Source organism: Xenopus laevis, chromosome 8S, assembly GCF_017654675.1.
Source record: "Xenopus laevis strain J_2021 chromosome 8S, Xenopus_laevis_v10.1, whole genome shotgun sequence".
In the NCBI taxonomy this organism is placed as follows: domain Eukaryota; kingdom Metazoa; phylum Chordata; class Amphibia; order Anura; family Pipidae; genus Xenopus; species Xenopus laevis.
This window is the reverse complement of record NC_054386.1, coordinates 85,234,614-85,250,292: the sequence shown is the minus strand read 5'-3', so window position 1 is coordinate 85,250,292 and position 15,679 is coordinate 85,234,614. Positions and strand designations below refer to the sequence as shown.

The window sequence follows — 15,679 nt, the reverse complement described above, 5'->3', positions numbered from 1 at the left end:
GATGGACCATGGTTTGCTTGTTAACTTTCCAACAAATAAAGGGGCAAGTTGAAAATAGATACAAGTATGAGATCTAATATCTGAAATGCTTAGGATCCACTCTTTCCATGATCCCCATATATTAATCTCGAGTCATGAGGCAGTGCCAATTCTTCCATGAAACTGTTCTTCTCAGGTTATCGGAGGCTTCTGACCTCTTTCTTGAAGTCCACATCAAGGGCAGAGATACACGCTCAGATTTGGGGAGATTAGTCTCTCTGCAACAAATCGCCTCTTCTTCGGGGCAACTAATCTCCCCGAACCACCTTCCGACCAGCTAGAATGTAAATTGCCAGCGGAATGGCACTAGGAGGGTCACGAGGAAACTTCGGGCGACTTCAGAAAACGAAGCTTCCAGAGTGCCATCCCGCCTGGGATTTACATTCTAGCAGGCGGAGAGGCAGTTTCAGGGAGATTAGTTGCCCCAAAGAAGAGGAGATTTGTCACCGGGTGACTAATCTACCCAAATCTGAGCGTGTCTCTGCCCCAAAAGAGTTCTCTGTTTTCCTTCTGAACACGTCTCTCCAACCACACAGTTACAGGAAAGTTAGATCCAATTTATCTTATAGGGGCTTCCTTTCCTAGCAGATATTCCAGTACAAACACAATCTAACAAAATAACTGCCTTTTGCACAAATTCTGCATGTAGAGGGACAGGATGTCTGGTGATTTTAATAGAGTGAGCTCTAATACATCTTCTAGGGCAGTGGTTCCCAAACAGTGTCTCGTGAGCAACATTTTGCTCTCCAACCTCTTGGATGTTGCTCCCAGAGGCCTCAAAGCAGGTGTTTATTTTTGAATTCCAGGCAAGTTTTAGTAGCACAAAAACCAATTGTATGGCCAAACAGAGCCTCGTATAGGCTGCCAGTCCACATAGGGGCTACTAAGTGGCAATAACATTGCATACTTTACACCTGTAGGAACGTCTTGCATTATTGTGTTGCTCTCCAACTTATTTTACATTTGAATGTGACTCATGGGTAGAAAAGGTTAGGGACTTCTGTTCTAGGGCTACGCTAAAGGAGCCTCCCCCATAACATATATTGGATTTAACGGTCAGTGAATATCTGACACCCAACTCTTGCCTGAAGACAGAATGAAGAGAAGCAGATGCTGAGAGAGGGATAGTGAAGAAACAATTATTTCAGAAATGGTACAAAATTTTAATAGATTATACTGTATTTAGAAAATCTCTTATTTCAGTATGCAAGAGCTTATATTCATATAGTTTCCCTTTAAATAGCTATGAAAAAAATTGGTAAACTGCAAAATTGCTTTGAAAAGCACCCTTCATTGTGTATCTACCGTATAGAAAGGTTTATATAGCCTTTAAAGGGGCAAATAAAAAAAATAATAAATGTGTTATCAAATATTACTTTTTCATTCCATCAGTTGCCTCTTTTACATCTATATTTCCTCTGCTCGTATCAAGATGAAAATTCTGCCTGGCTCATTCAAACATGCAGGAGGTACCAAAGATAAGGTCTCCATTTTGGCAGCGAAAGGATTAAATACTTGTGATTTCTCAGGGGAAGGCAAATCCCAGAGCACTTCGGATGTTGACTCCATTAGCGGCTGTGTGGGTGGATCCAAACCATAATGTACAACAGAGTACATTAGAAGACTCCTGCTGTGTAATTGTTATGATGGATGGGAGGGAATAATTAGCTATGCTCTTAGACAGCAGAAATTGGTTATAGCCGACATTTCTGTATTTAAGGCTTTTATATTGCTGCTTTATCCTTCATTTAACACAAACTATATTCTATTCTATGCTGAACGTAAGGTTTGCCGATTATTTTAACCCTTCAACTGCCAGCAGAGTTTTGTTTGCACTCCAGGGGCCACCCAATTCCCTACGAGCTGGGGAAAGAAGGAGCACGTTTAAAAGCAGCGTTGCCTCCCAGAAATACTACAGGTTGTAGAATCTATGATCTGTGGTGCTTAGAGCATTTTAACCACAGATTATATATTGTACCATCATTCTCCCTGCAATATAATTTTCTAAGGATATTAGATGACTTTTATTTCCTGCATATACCACCTAGTGGTGGTTTATTCACAGTACAGGTATGGGATCTGTTATCCAGAATGCTCGTGACCTGATAAGGGATCTTTCCATAATTTGGATTGTCATACTTTAAAACCAGTAAAAAATTATTTACACATTAAATTAACCCAATGGGATTGTTTTCCTCCAATAAGGATTAATTATATGTTAGTTTCAAGTACACAGTGCTGTTTTATTATTACACAGAAAAAAGGAATTATTTGATTTTATGGAGTATATAGGAGATGTTCTTCAAGTAATTCTGGATAATAGGTTTCCAAATAGTGGATCCTATACCTGTACTTCTAAAATAAAGCTCATTATGTAGCATCGGGACAGCCGCAGAGCAGGAGGGACAAAGTTCAAGTCCCGCAGATTTTAGGCTGTATTTTACTAAATCTTTCCTAAAAGGTAAGCAAGGAAGAAAGCTAGTGACTGAGATACTTACCGGATCCTAGGTTTAGTAGCCTGAGTGTCAAACTAAGCCACAAACATTGTAGCCTGGGACATAGCTAGAGCCACCTCCATGTGCCTTAGACTAAAACCTAGACTACAGGTGGAGCTACCTCCATGGATGCTTGGACTACAATTTGGACCTTAAAGGGATACTGTCATGGGAAAACATGTTTTTTTTTCCCAAAACACACCAGCTAATAGTGCTGCTCCAGCAGAAGTCTGCACTGAAATCCATTTCTCAAAAGTGCGAACAGATTTTTTTATATTTCATTTTGAAATCTGACATGGGGCTAGACATATTGTCAGTTTCCCAGCTGCCCCCAGTCCTGTGGCTAATGCTCTGATAAACTTCAGTCACTCTTTACTGCTGTACTGCAAGTTGGAGTGACATCCCCCTCCCTTTCCCCCAGCAGTCTAACAACAGAACAATGGGAAGATATGTGTCTCCGAAGATGTCCCAGTAGCTCCCCATCTTCTTTTCTGCGGATTAACTTTAAGGACCCACTCACATTATACAGTACACATAGAATAGAAATGTCACAATATAAGGCTGATTAGTAATTAATACAGATAATTACTACATGGCAGAAGCACAGAAACCAATGCAACTAGCATCAGAATTTAATAATCAGCCCAGTATTATCAGTTTATATTACAGACCAACCTAATTTTCTGATGGATAATTTGCTACGACCCCTAAGCTTAGCTTCTCAACAGCTGCTCAGAGCCCACTGAGCATGTGAGTGTCACAGACACTTTTAAAACTTTTTAAAAAAGGGGAAGAGCCTTGGTTCACATTTGTCCCCTAGTCTGTTTTTAGATTGTAAACATACAGGGAGTTCTAATTGGTTGGATGTTAAGGGCTGTTACAGGTCTGGCAGACTACGTTGCCATGCATGCAGCCTAGTGCAACCCTCTAAAGAATTTTTCACTAGAAATAACTCATAGGTATAAGATTGGATTCTATGTCAATTGTAGTATGAAATGGGTTGTTTATCTAATCACTTGTGTTTGTGGTATCCGATATTGGTAAAACAAGTAGACCAGTTAGAAAACAGATATCTGAATTGAACATGAATTGTGTCTCTTGGGGTGACAAGCGCTTGGCTGTGGCCAAACATTTGATAGAACAACATGAGGGCAAACCATGTGTCTCCTTTCAAGTGATTGATACGGTGATACCAGGCAGGGCTGGTCCTATCACATGTGGGGCCCAATTGGGACCATGTTGGCGGGGCCCCTAGACAAAGTGTTGCTGGCTACTGACACACCAAGTATTTAGGAAAATAAGGGCATACAGGCACAAAATAGAAAGGAAAGGGGCAGACAAGGTAACATAATAGGGGCACACAGGGTAAGAGAGAGAGGGAGGAAATAGGAGAGTGGACTGGGCCAATTAGTTTGGGGCTGGGCCGATTCAGCTTGGGAGCAGGCTTGGTTGGATTGAGGGCAGGCAGGGCCTATCAAGGTTGGAGGAAAGCTGGGCCTATGAGAGTTGGGGGCAGGCTAGACCTATGGATTTGGGGATGGGCTGGACTCTCAAAGTTGGGGGCAGGCCAGGCAGCATCATGTGCTGAGGGAAATATTATCTGTGCTGCCCTGTGGTGCGGGGCCCCCCAGAGGTGCGGGGCCCAATTGGGCCCAATTGGTCCAATTGGCCTAAGGCCGGCCCTGATACCAGGAGTAAGAAAAGGTGTTCGGAAAAGACCCTTCTAAGGAGGGAAGCTTTTAGGATTTTTTACGTTAGGCATGGTTACTCCTGGAGGCTTGAACAGGGAGTGGGAAATGAACTGTTTTGAGATTAATTGGTTTATTTCCATTTCTGTAAGAATATATTGATTCATTTATTGATTAAGTCAGTTTTTAGGCCTTGCTCACATTTATACATACAGTATATTTATTGTTCGGGTTTGAAATCGTACGAACGAAGGAAATGCGGTAAATCCTTCGACTTTGATATTCGAAGTCGAAGGATTTTACTTTGACGGTCGAATATCGAGGGTTAATTAACCCTCGATATTCGACCCTAAGTAAATGTGCCCCTCAGTATGATGTAGAGAGTGATATTCTGAGAGAATTTGCAATTTCCTTTAATTTTTAATTTTTTGTGGTTTTTGAGTTATATTGGAATATGAATAGGAGAGGTCCTGAATAGAAAGCGGAGTAATAAAAAGTAGCAATAAATTTGTAGCCTTATAGAGCATTTGTTTTGAAATGGGGTCAGTGACCCCCATTTGAAAGCTGGAAAGAGTCAGAAGAAGAAGGCAAATAATTAAATTATAAAAAATAATGAAAACCAATTGAAGAGTTGATTACAATTGGCCATTCTATAACATACTAAAAAAGTTAACCTAACCCCTTTAACATTACGTTCTGCTTAAAGATCAGAAACCAAATATGCAATAACAGGGGAGGTTAGGAAGGGGGCACATACTTTTCTTGTTATTGTACCAGGAACCAGTTGTCCTGATTTTTCCTGTTTGCTTAAGATTTGGTGCTTCCATCACCTGCAAAGTACATTTGGGATAAAGAAAGAAGAGTGGAAATATCAGTGCCATGAAAATACACCATGATGGCCGAGGTACAGAGCAGACAGCAGTAAAACTAGTATCCCTGTGCATGCACACCCAACTACCGCACACAGATAAAACATGACTTGAAGGGGTTGTTCACCTTCAAATTAACTCTTAGTAGTTTAAAGGAGAAGGAAAGGTTAAAATTAAGTACGCTTTATCAGAAAGGTCTATATAAATACACCAGTAAACCCTCAAAGTAATGCTGATCGGAGTCCTCTGTCAAAAAAAAAAAAAACTTCATTTCTTTCCTTCTATTGTGTACACATGGGCTTCTGTATCAGACTTCCTGTTTTCAGTATAAACCTATAGGGCTAGAGCTTGAGCATGCTCAGTTTGCTCCTCTACCCCTCCCTCCTCCCCTCCCTGCTGTAATTTGAGCTGAGAGTGAGCAGGGAAAGACTCAGGCAGGAAGTGATGTCACACCAAGCTAATATGGCAGCTGCTATCCTAAACAAACAGAGCGCTTCAAGAGCTGTTTACAAAGGTATGTTAAAGCATTCTGCAGAATATAGCGTTTTAGCTTGCACTATTGTGGCTAATCTATTGACAATAAACTGCTTCAGTAGGTTTCCTTCTCCTTTAAGAGCCTTAGTACAAACATGCATACAGACTTAAAATAAGAGGTGCCATCTCACCATCTTGCGTGATTTTTTTCTCCATATCTTCTGCTCCTCATCCCACCAGCCTTTGTGTAACATGTAGTTACGAAGCCGAGAGATAGGATGGTCCTGCTTGTCCCAGTAGTTAACCTCATCAACCGAGCGGTATGCAGAGCTGTCATCACTGGTACTGTGATGTCCAATCCTTCAAGAATTTTTACAAAGTTAATTTATCTTCTGGCCACTTAAAGCAAGATTACATTTAAAAACCTCTTGCATACCTGTAAGTCATAGCCTCTATAAGGAACGGCTGATTCTCTGCTACTGCTCTGCGTCGTGCCTCTTTAGTAGCATTGTACACTGCAAACACATCATTTCCATCCACTCGTATTGACATAATACCATAGCCAGGGCCACGGGCCGCTGAAAAAAGGTAAATGTGGGTCTAGTTTACACTCCAGTGAAAGTAGTCCAGAGTAACACTCATTTAAAAGGTAGGTAGGTCTATGGCTCGCTTTTAACTTTAAATTCGCAAAGTGTTAAATAACTTACTGATTCTCCGCTTGCACTCCTCTTCAGAAACGGCGATGATCCATCGTGCGGTGCTTGATTTCTCCTCCCTGCCTTCTATAGGAGATAGCCAGGGAGGAGAAATCGAGTGCTGCACAATGGATCGACGCCCTGTCGCCGTTTCTGATGAGGAGCGCAAGTGGAGAATCGTTAAGTTATTTAAGACTTTGGCAATTTAAAGTTAAAAAAGTGTCTTGGTGTTTTTCCGTTAAGTAGAAACAAATTTTTTCTTTATGTTACTGGTCCTTTAAGGCTCATTTACTAAAGGAACAGTAACACCAAAAAATTAAACTGTTTTAAATGAATGACAATACAATTTACTGTTGTCCACAACTATAGTTTATATAAGCAAGCTGCTGTGTAGCAATGAGGGCAGCCATTCAAGCACAGGAGATACAGTAGATAACAGATAACCTGAAGGATCCCAATGTATACAATTATCTGCTGAGTATCCAGTGCCTTTTTTTCATTTTTACAACTCGAATGGCTATCCCATGGCTTCACAGCAGCTTGTTAATATAAACTATAGTAGTACTTATCTGTTATCTACAGTGTATCCTGTGCTTGAATGGCTGCCCCCATGGCTACACAGCAGCTTGTTTATATAAACTATAGTAGTACTTATCTATTATCTACTGTGTATCCTGTGCTTGAATGGCTGCCCCCATGGCTACACAGCAGCTTGTTTATATGAACTATAGTAGTATCTCTGAAGCAAACACACCAGTTTTACCAGTGCAGGGCAACACCGCAGTATATTTTCATTACTTTAAAACACTTTAATTTTTGGTGTTACTGTCACTTTAAAGGGTACCTGCTAGTGCCTGCAGCACCCCTTTGAATTCCAAAGTTCCGTGCAATATATATATAGTATGTAAGCTGGCTTCTTATTACATTATTTAATGGGTTTACTTATATATTTTACAATACAAGCTGAAGGACCTAAAGTTGGACATCTTTTATATCATTATACATTTTTGTTGAAGACTCGTAATATCTAACAGTATTATGTCACTGTTAGTCACTCTTTACTGCTGTACTGCAAGTTGGAGTGATATCACCCCCCTCCCTTTCATATAATCTAATGTATTCAGAATGCGTGGGACCTATAGTTTTCCGGATAACGGATTTTTCCTCAATTTGGGTCTTCCTACCTTAACTCTACTAGAAAATCATGTAAAGATTAAATAACCCAATAAGATGGTTTTGCTTCCAATAAGGATTAATTTTTTCTTAGTTCTATCAAGTACAAGCTACTGTTTTATTATTACAGAGAAAAAGGAAATCATTTTTAAAAACATTATTTGGATAAAATGGAGTCTATGGGAGACAGCCTATCCGTAATTCGGAGCTTTCTGGATAACGGGTTTTAGGATAACGGATCCCATACCTGTATTAAAATGTAATGTTATGTAGCGAAACATGTTACGTATCTATCATCAAGTCATGTCACTACCATTAGCAGACCATGTTGTTGCTAGTATTGGCTACTGAAAAAAACCTGTTTCTATGACTTGTAAAGAGACAAATAAACATATCACTTAAAGGGGACCCGTCACCAAAAAAAAAACCATTCCAAATCCTATTTTTTTTCGTTAGTCAAGCAAAATGAACTTTAATTACACTGTATAAATTATTTGAATCTTCTTTCATTCGTGTTGGGAATTTATCATTATAGCAAGCAGACAGGAGCCATTTTGTGGACACTGTTATTAAGGCAAGGCCTTGCATCATCTCAGAATCTTGTTTATGCACCAGAATGGGGGACCCGACGTCCATCCCCATGTACTGGTTACACAATTAAATGGTAAAGAGAGCAGGGAAATGTGGGGAGAGCAGTGACATCTAGTAAGTGCTGAATGGAAAGTGAAAGTAATTGCTTGCCCCGCCCCTATGCCTAATATTTGATTGACAGCTGACATTTTTAAATGCGTTTACAACAGCTATGAATGCTTTAATAAAAAAAAAAAAAAAAAAAAGAATTTGGGTTTCATGTTTAATTTGAAAATTACTTTTATTATACAGCTTTTTATGTCTGGGTGACAGGTCCCCTTTAATTTGATCTCAAAGGGGCCTAATCTATTTGTACAGTACTCACCAATACCATCTCCCCTGTATTGCTCAGAGGTTGGTGTAGATATTGCATATCCATTATTTCTGCAAAAGAATAGAACAGGACACTCCAGAGTAGCAGAGAAGTTGAAGGCAGCATGTGCATCTCCTTCGCTGGCTGCACCCTCTCCAAAGTAGCAAATGACAGCACGGTCTGCGTTCTCCCGTTTAAAAGAATACGCTGCACCCACAGCTACAAACAGAATAAGAGTGCTGGGTTTCTTGGTGTCACAAGATCACATTAATGTGTAGGGCATAGAAGTATAGAAAAGTGCAAAGGACTGGCAGACTAGAAGTATAGTGAGGGGATTTTCAAAAGAGACATTACTTAGTCTTCAGTAAGAAGCAAGTGTATAAAGATGAGCAGCAGGTTGCAAGAATTTTATGGGTGAAATCACACTACTGAAGAGTATATAGTGTACTGGGCAGGGTGCAGAATCTATGACAATGCACTGTGTTTGTAAACTGCATTGGTTTTGTGGAGGGTGTTGGTAAATAAAAGGATAAATGATAAAGCTAAGTAAGATCCCTTACCCTGGGGGATCTGAGTTGCCAGTGGAGACGAGATGGTAACAAAATTCACGTCCTTGCAGCCGTAGTGTACAGGCATTTGTCTTCCTTTTCCTGGGTCTGAGGCATTACCATAACACTGAGCCATAAACAGATCCAGAGGATAACCACGGTACATCAGCACACCTATAAGATGCAAAGACCTCATAAAAAAAATCTGTTTTATTTCATCCTCTGGCATGGAGTTAATCTTTTAATTAACTAATTAATTAATTTCTTTTAATCAGTTAATAGTGCTGCTCCAGCAGAATTCTGCATTGAAATCCGTTTCTCAAAAGAGCAAACAGATTTTTTAAAATGTAATTTTGAAATCTGACATGGGGCTAGACATATTGTCAGTTTTCCAGCTGCCCCCAGTCATGTAACATGATAAACTTCAGTCACTCTTTACTGCTGTACTGCAAGTTGGAGTGATATCACCTCTCCCTTTCCCCCCAGCAGCCTAACAACAGAACAATGGGAAGGTAACCAGATAGCAGCTCCCTAACACAGGATAACAGCTGCCTGTTAGATCTAGGAACAGCACTCAATAGTAAAATCCAGGTCCCACTGAGACACATTCAGTTACATTTAGAAGGAGAAACAACAGCCTGCCAGAAAGCAGTTCCATCCTAAAGTGCTGGCGGGGGGCATTTTTTTCTAAAAAATCTACGGTTATCCCCAACTGGAAGCAAGCTCGATTAGCCCGAGCATTTTTACCCAACAGGTGCCCTTTAAGCAAATAAATAGAAGTCAAGCTGGCCACAGACATACAGATTTTATTGCAATCTACCGACCTACCACTAACAATTTCGATTAAATATAGTAAAAATAACAAATCAGACAATGTTTTGGCCATTAATTGACAGAGTGATCAAACCTAAGTTACAGTATATCCAACTAAAAGTGACAGTCACCCATTGATTATCGTCAGATAGGCAATACATGCAGAGATGTTATCATTAGCCGACAGAAATCTTCAAACCTGTCCCATTGACTAAACAACTGATCGCCTTGGTAGGAAAAATTCCACACATGGTCTGAAAATCTCACAAACCTTTGATTCATATGACTATCTTTGCATCTATGGCCAGCTTAACACAATAAAATAAAAAAAGCAGCCAATCCCTTGCCTGCTTCTCTGTACTGTCCAAACACAAGGTCTGTATCTTGCAGGGCTGCTGCACTGCCTACATGTGTTCCCTCCTCTCCATAGTTGGTCATATAAAAGGAGATTCTTCCCTAGAAAACAAATTTAATGATGATGAACAGTATCTTAAATGGGGACTATCACGAAAATTAAAATTTAATACACCCTTCAGCATACCGAAATAAGAAACTTTGTACATACAAAAAATAAAAAATTCTGCATTGTTTCTGAAATAATCAAGTATATGTTCACTATCCCTCTCTCAGCATCTGTTTCTCTTCATTCTGTCTTCATGCAGCAGTTGTATTAGATCTCATTAAAATAACTGATTTCAGTACAAACAAAATCTAACAAAATAACTGCCTTTTGCACAAATTCTGCATGTAGAGAGACATGATGTCTGGTGATTTTAATAGAGTGAGCTCTAATACATCTTCTAGAAAAAAGGAGCCCACCTATAAGATATATTGGATCTAAAGCTCCCCATAGACGAGACGATTCTTCTTGCCGAACGACCGATTTTAGGGAAGTCCGACCAATCCTTCGAAATTATCGTGCGGTTAGTGGGATTTGAACGATCGTACATCTTACGATTTTTCGGCCGACATCTGTCAGGAAATTGATCGGCCAGGTTAAAAAATTTTTGTCGTCCCAGTGCAATCTATCTATGTTTGCAGGGCCAAGCAGGCAGCTCCCCTTTGTTTTCCTGGCAAATTGGTCTTTTTAGTTGATGGTCAATTCGTACGATTGTTCCAAGAAAATCGTGGTCTCGCGATGAAGATCGGATCTTTTAAAAATCTCAACATCTATGGCCAGCTTAACTCAGATAAATATCTGACACCCAACTCCTGCATGAAGACAAAATGAAGAGAAACAGATGCTGAGAGAGGAATAGTGAAGATAAACTTGATTATTTCAGAAGCGGTACACAATTTTTAATTGATTGTATTTAGAAAGTTTCTTATTTTAATATGCTGAAGCTTATATTACATTTTCGGGACAGTTCCCCTTTAAACAACAGCATAAATCAGGCATACTTATATTAAAGACATGCAGATTTTGTCTGACCATCACATGACACTAGCCCTCCTCTACGTTCATATTACCCTAACAAAATTACAACAGGGAGAAAAACACACAAAAAGACTCTAGAGGGAAACACCACAATGAGTCATGTAGGTGCACTAATAATAATTTAAAGGGGATGTAAAGGCAAAAAAATTAAAATCCCATTTTTATTTTCTTTAATGAAAAAGAAACCTATCCCCAATATACTTAAATTAAAAAAATCTGTACAGTTTTTATAAGAAACCCGACTATATGCAGTGAAATTCCCCCTTCATTTACTTGCTCGCACTGCTGCAGATATGAAACTTCGGACGGTCCCTAACTGCTCTGCAGGGGCCATGGAAACAATCATACTTTCAAAAGGCAGGGGGGAGGGACTTCCCAGAACTTGAGCAGCTTTGTTTGTTCCCCTGTAGAACAGCCGGCGATTGTGTAGAGATTTATATCTGCAGCAGTCGCAGCAAGTAAAAGGCAGAAATTCACTACATACAGTCAGGTTTCTTATAAAAACTATACAGATTTTTTAATTGAAGTATATTGGGTATAGTTTTCTTTTTCAGTTAATAAAGTAAAACTGGGATTTGATTTTTGCCTTTACACCCTCTTTAAAGTTTCCAACATTATTCTGATTATTAATCAGTCTTGCTGTATCTGTTCTATGGCAGATATTATTTGACTTGCGCTATTCTGATCATTTAGGACGATCCCTAAGCAGAAGCCCAGACTACACCGAGCATGTGCATGGTTTGGTCTTGCAAAAGATGTTTAACAAAGTTACAACATGGTGACCCCTTGTGGCCAACTTTGAAAGCATAAATCATTTGTTTAATTGGGCTTCTGGTGCACTAAGTTCATGTTTATGTTTAGTATACAAAATACAGCATTTCTAGCATTATTCTTTTTTTACTTTAGTTTCCCTTTAATGAAGGTTTACCTGTCTCTGAGATTCATATAAAATCCTGTCCATTGTGTTCAGCAGAGTCATAGTGTGATAAAACTTCAGGACTTTCTCTTTCGGAATCTGGAAAAGAAAGGATTGATTGCATTTGTTAAACAACAGGCTTATTTATATCTGAACTGTAAGCTCTATGGTAAAGTTCAAGTTGCTCTAGGGGGAATTCCATTCCCTAAACGTCTGCCTTTTATTATTTGAGCTTATGTGAGTTAAAGGGGTGGTTCACCTTTAAGTTAAATTTTAGTATGTTATAGAATGGCCAATTCTAAGCAACTTTTCAATCGGTCTTCATTATTTATTCTTTACAGTTTAATTATTTGCCTAGTTCTTCTGACTCTTTCCAGCTTTCAAATGGGGGTCACTGGCCCCTTCCAAAAACAAATGCTCTGTAAGGCTACACATGTATTGTTATTGCTACTTTTAATTATGCTTCCTATTCAGGCCCTCACCTATTCATATTCCAGTCTCTTATACAAATCAGGGCATGGTTGTAAGGGCAGTTTGGACCCTAGCAACCAGATTGCCAACACTGCAAACTGGAGAGCTGCTGAATATAAACATAAATAATTTAAAAACAACAAATAATAAAAAAAAGAAAAACAATTGCAAATTGTCTCAGAATATCACTCTCTACATCATTCTAAAAGTTAATTCAAAGGTGAACAAACCATTTAATGGTATCACCTTCATACAATATTTGTTAAATGTAAACCATTTTCATTAGTGATAAGCAGATTGTTTCTTATACCTCTCCATACAATTCCAGCAGGACAATAAAATGAAGTTATGTAATAAATACTGAACCATACTTTGGGGTCTTCACTTGGGTTGATAATCTGTCCTTGGCGGTCCATGACTCGGTAAATAGGAATCCCAGAAATGACATTCGGGTGGATGAATTCCAATGAGTCCACAAAGTCAGCTGAAGCTCCAGGGAATTGTGGTTTCTCCTCCAATGAAGTGAATTCACTCTGGGAACGTATGGTGTTCTGTGGATAATGGAATGGAGTGTAACATTGGCCATATATTCCCATTCGTTTGGCCTTTTCAACTATATTCCCTGATCATATTATATGATGTGATTACAGTTGGATTAAAGGACATGTCAACCCCTGCAAAGAAAATGTTATCAGTCAAATGCCTCATTACATTTTTTACATACCGAGTATTCAAGTCCTTGACAAACGATCCACTAAGCAGCTTTGTTGATTTAGGCTTCATGCTTCTTTCCGCCACTGTCTGCCTCTCTCCCCCCTCCCTTCAGAATGAGTGACGTCGCTTGGCGATATGCACATGCGCATTTGTGTAAAATAATTTAGCACATGCGCATTGGAGTGGAATCAGCTTCAGCTAAATCTTCCAGCCGCATCCATCAGTGACCTCTGAAGACACGACTGTGTATTCAATGCGCCAATAGAAAAATAGCATTGGCAGTTGCTATGGGGACTTTTTACTTGTACGGTTTATCTCTCCGCTCCCCCGCTTCTAGGACATATTTCTTATGCTGACTGCAGGGAGCGAGGGAGAGAGCTGAGATTTTAACTATCGCACTGCCCTTTCAAACCAGAATAACTATGTAAGTCCAGCAACTTCAAGTTTTATTGAATCAGACGCTACAGTACAGAGGTCAGACGGGTGGGATTATTGGCACATGCGCAGTGTATACAGGAAGAGCGCAACCAGGAAAAAATGGCCGCCGGGTTAATGATAATGAAGAGAGGCAAAGAATGAATCCGTGCAGGGAAGTGGAGGCGAATTGCGAAGCGAAAATAATGCAGTTCGGGTTCGGGTTAGGTAAGCTATACATACATGGCAATATTGAAAAACATTTCCTTTAAAAGAAAATCTTAAAGGAGGCATATAGGATAAATGCATAATTAGGCAATTATAAATAATATATGGTGTTTCTTTTACATCAGGGATGCACCGAATCCAGGATTCGGTTCGGGATTCAGCCTTTTTCAGCAGGATTCAGCCAAATCTTTCTGCCCGGCCTAACCAAATCCAAATTTGCATATCCAAATTAGGGGTGTGGAGGGAAATCTCATGACTTTGTCACAGAAGTAAAAAATCTTTATGCTTCCCACCCCTAATTTGCATATGCAAATTAGGATTCGGATCTGCCGAATCTTTCACTAAGGATTCGGGGGTTCGGCCGAATCCAAAATAGTGGATTCGGTGCATCCCTATTTTACATGGTGCTAAAAATTCATATCATCTTTAACAATAGCCCCTTTATTGGAGCTCCCTATAGATGTTCTCTGGTCCGTCTCTGTCTGTGTTTCAAATGAGGGGTGGGTGGGTCCTAACGGTCCCTGCCAGACGCAAAGTAGGAGGGGGACAGCCAATCAAAGCCCTGTAGTCACACAAGCACAGACAGCCTTCAGTTCCCTATCAGGTCCTGCTAGCTGCTGATTGGTTCCTGTCCTACAATACAGTGTGCTGAGAGCTGCCGACTCCCCTGCAATTCAGGGAGCAAGGAAGTGGAAGACAAGGGAGGGATTATTAGGGTTTTTGCAATGGAAAGTGGTATTATATGGACATCATAATGAATTATTACCTATTTTTATTAACTACTAAGGAAAACAGGATATAGGTATTTGTATTATCCTAGCCACACACCATTGATATAATCATAGAATAAATGGAGAGTCAATACCTTTGCGATGCAGTAAACGTGGTAATCCCAACTTTATTATATGGTGTTCATGACACTTCACACACAATCATATGTCTTGAGCACCTTGTAATAAAGTTGGCATCACCCTGTTCACTGCATCACACAGGTATTGTCTCTATTAATTATTAATCAGCAGATAACATGACACCTTTCCTTACGCATGCTGTCTGATGCCATCTTGGGATCCCCACTCTCAAACCAAGCTCTCCATTTTTTTTGGCTACTTCAAATGTTTGTTTGTTTATTTAATTTGTACTCCACATCTACTTTGTTCTGTATACAAATCCAGTAAAATGATTGCCCATACTAGGAAGACTGTTCAGATGTTTTGGAGTCTGGTTGTATTTAGTGTAAACATAACATGCAACAATTGCGGCTGCTACACACAGCTGTTAATTCTCTGGACTAGAAAAAATAGATGTAAACTCTTCTGAGCAAAACTTGACAATAAAAAAGAAAAAGAAAAAGAATGGGGAACCTAATGCCCATGAACATTGCCCTAGATAATTATAGAGCCTGAGGAGAGAAGGGGCAATGTGAGAAGTGCATTGACATGTAGGAAGTGCTGAATGGAAAGTGAAAGTACCGTTTTTTTTAAGAAACCTGACTGTATGCAGTGAAATATTCCCCCTTCATTTACTTGCTATTACTGCTGCAGATAGGAAACTTTACATTGTCCTTAACTGCTCTGCAGGGAAACAATCATAATTTCAAACAGCAGGGGGGAGCTCCCACACCTTACTTCCCAGAACTCCAGCAGCTTTGTTTGTTTCCCTGTAGAACAGCCAGCGACCGTGTAGAGATTCATATCTGCAGCAGTCAGAGCAAGTAAATGAAGGGGAAATTTCACTGCATACATTTTCTTATATATATAT

At 39.7% G+C, this 15,679-nt stretch overlaps 1 protein-coding gene across 1 annotated transcript; it reads right to left on the bottom strand.

Moving 5' to 3' along the window:
• Positions 1 to 5,712: 5,712 nt before the first annotated feature.
• bckdha.S (branched chain keto acid dehydrogenase E1, alpha polypeptide S homeolog) lies at positions 5,713 to 13,345 on the bottom strand. Its single transcript, XM_018233774.2, has 8 exons — positions 13,274 to 13,345; positions 12,934 to 13,113; positions 12,104 to 12,190; positions 10,085 to 10,193; positions 8,937 to 9,098; positions 8,389 to 8,595; positions 6,002 to 6,143; positions 5,713 to 5,925 (listed from the first exon to the last, which is right to left on the bottom strand). Exons 1-8 carry the CDS (start codon positions 13,343 to 13,345, stop codon positions 5,733 to 5,735), a joined length of 1,152 nt encoding a protein of 383 aa, XP_018089263.1. The 3' UTR covers positions 5,713 to 5,732.
• Between the last annotated feature and the right edge of the window lie 2,334 nt (positions 13,346 to 15,679).

Excerpts from the sequence above, each read along its gene's own strand:
- bckdha.S (XM_018233774.2), bottom strand. The coding sequence starts at position 13,345 with ATGAAGCCTAAATCAACAAAGCTGCTTAGTGGATCGTTTGTCAAGGAC. Across the intron at positions 13,114-13,273 it reads ATACTCGGTATGTAAAAAAT|AACACCATACGTTCCCAGAG; the intron begins GTAATGAGGCAT and ends CATTATCCACAG. Across the intron at positions 9,099-10,084 it reads TGGACAGTACAGAGAAGCAG|GTGTGCTGATGTACCGTGGT; the intron begins GCAAGGGATTGG and ends TGCATCTTATAG.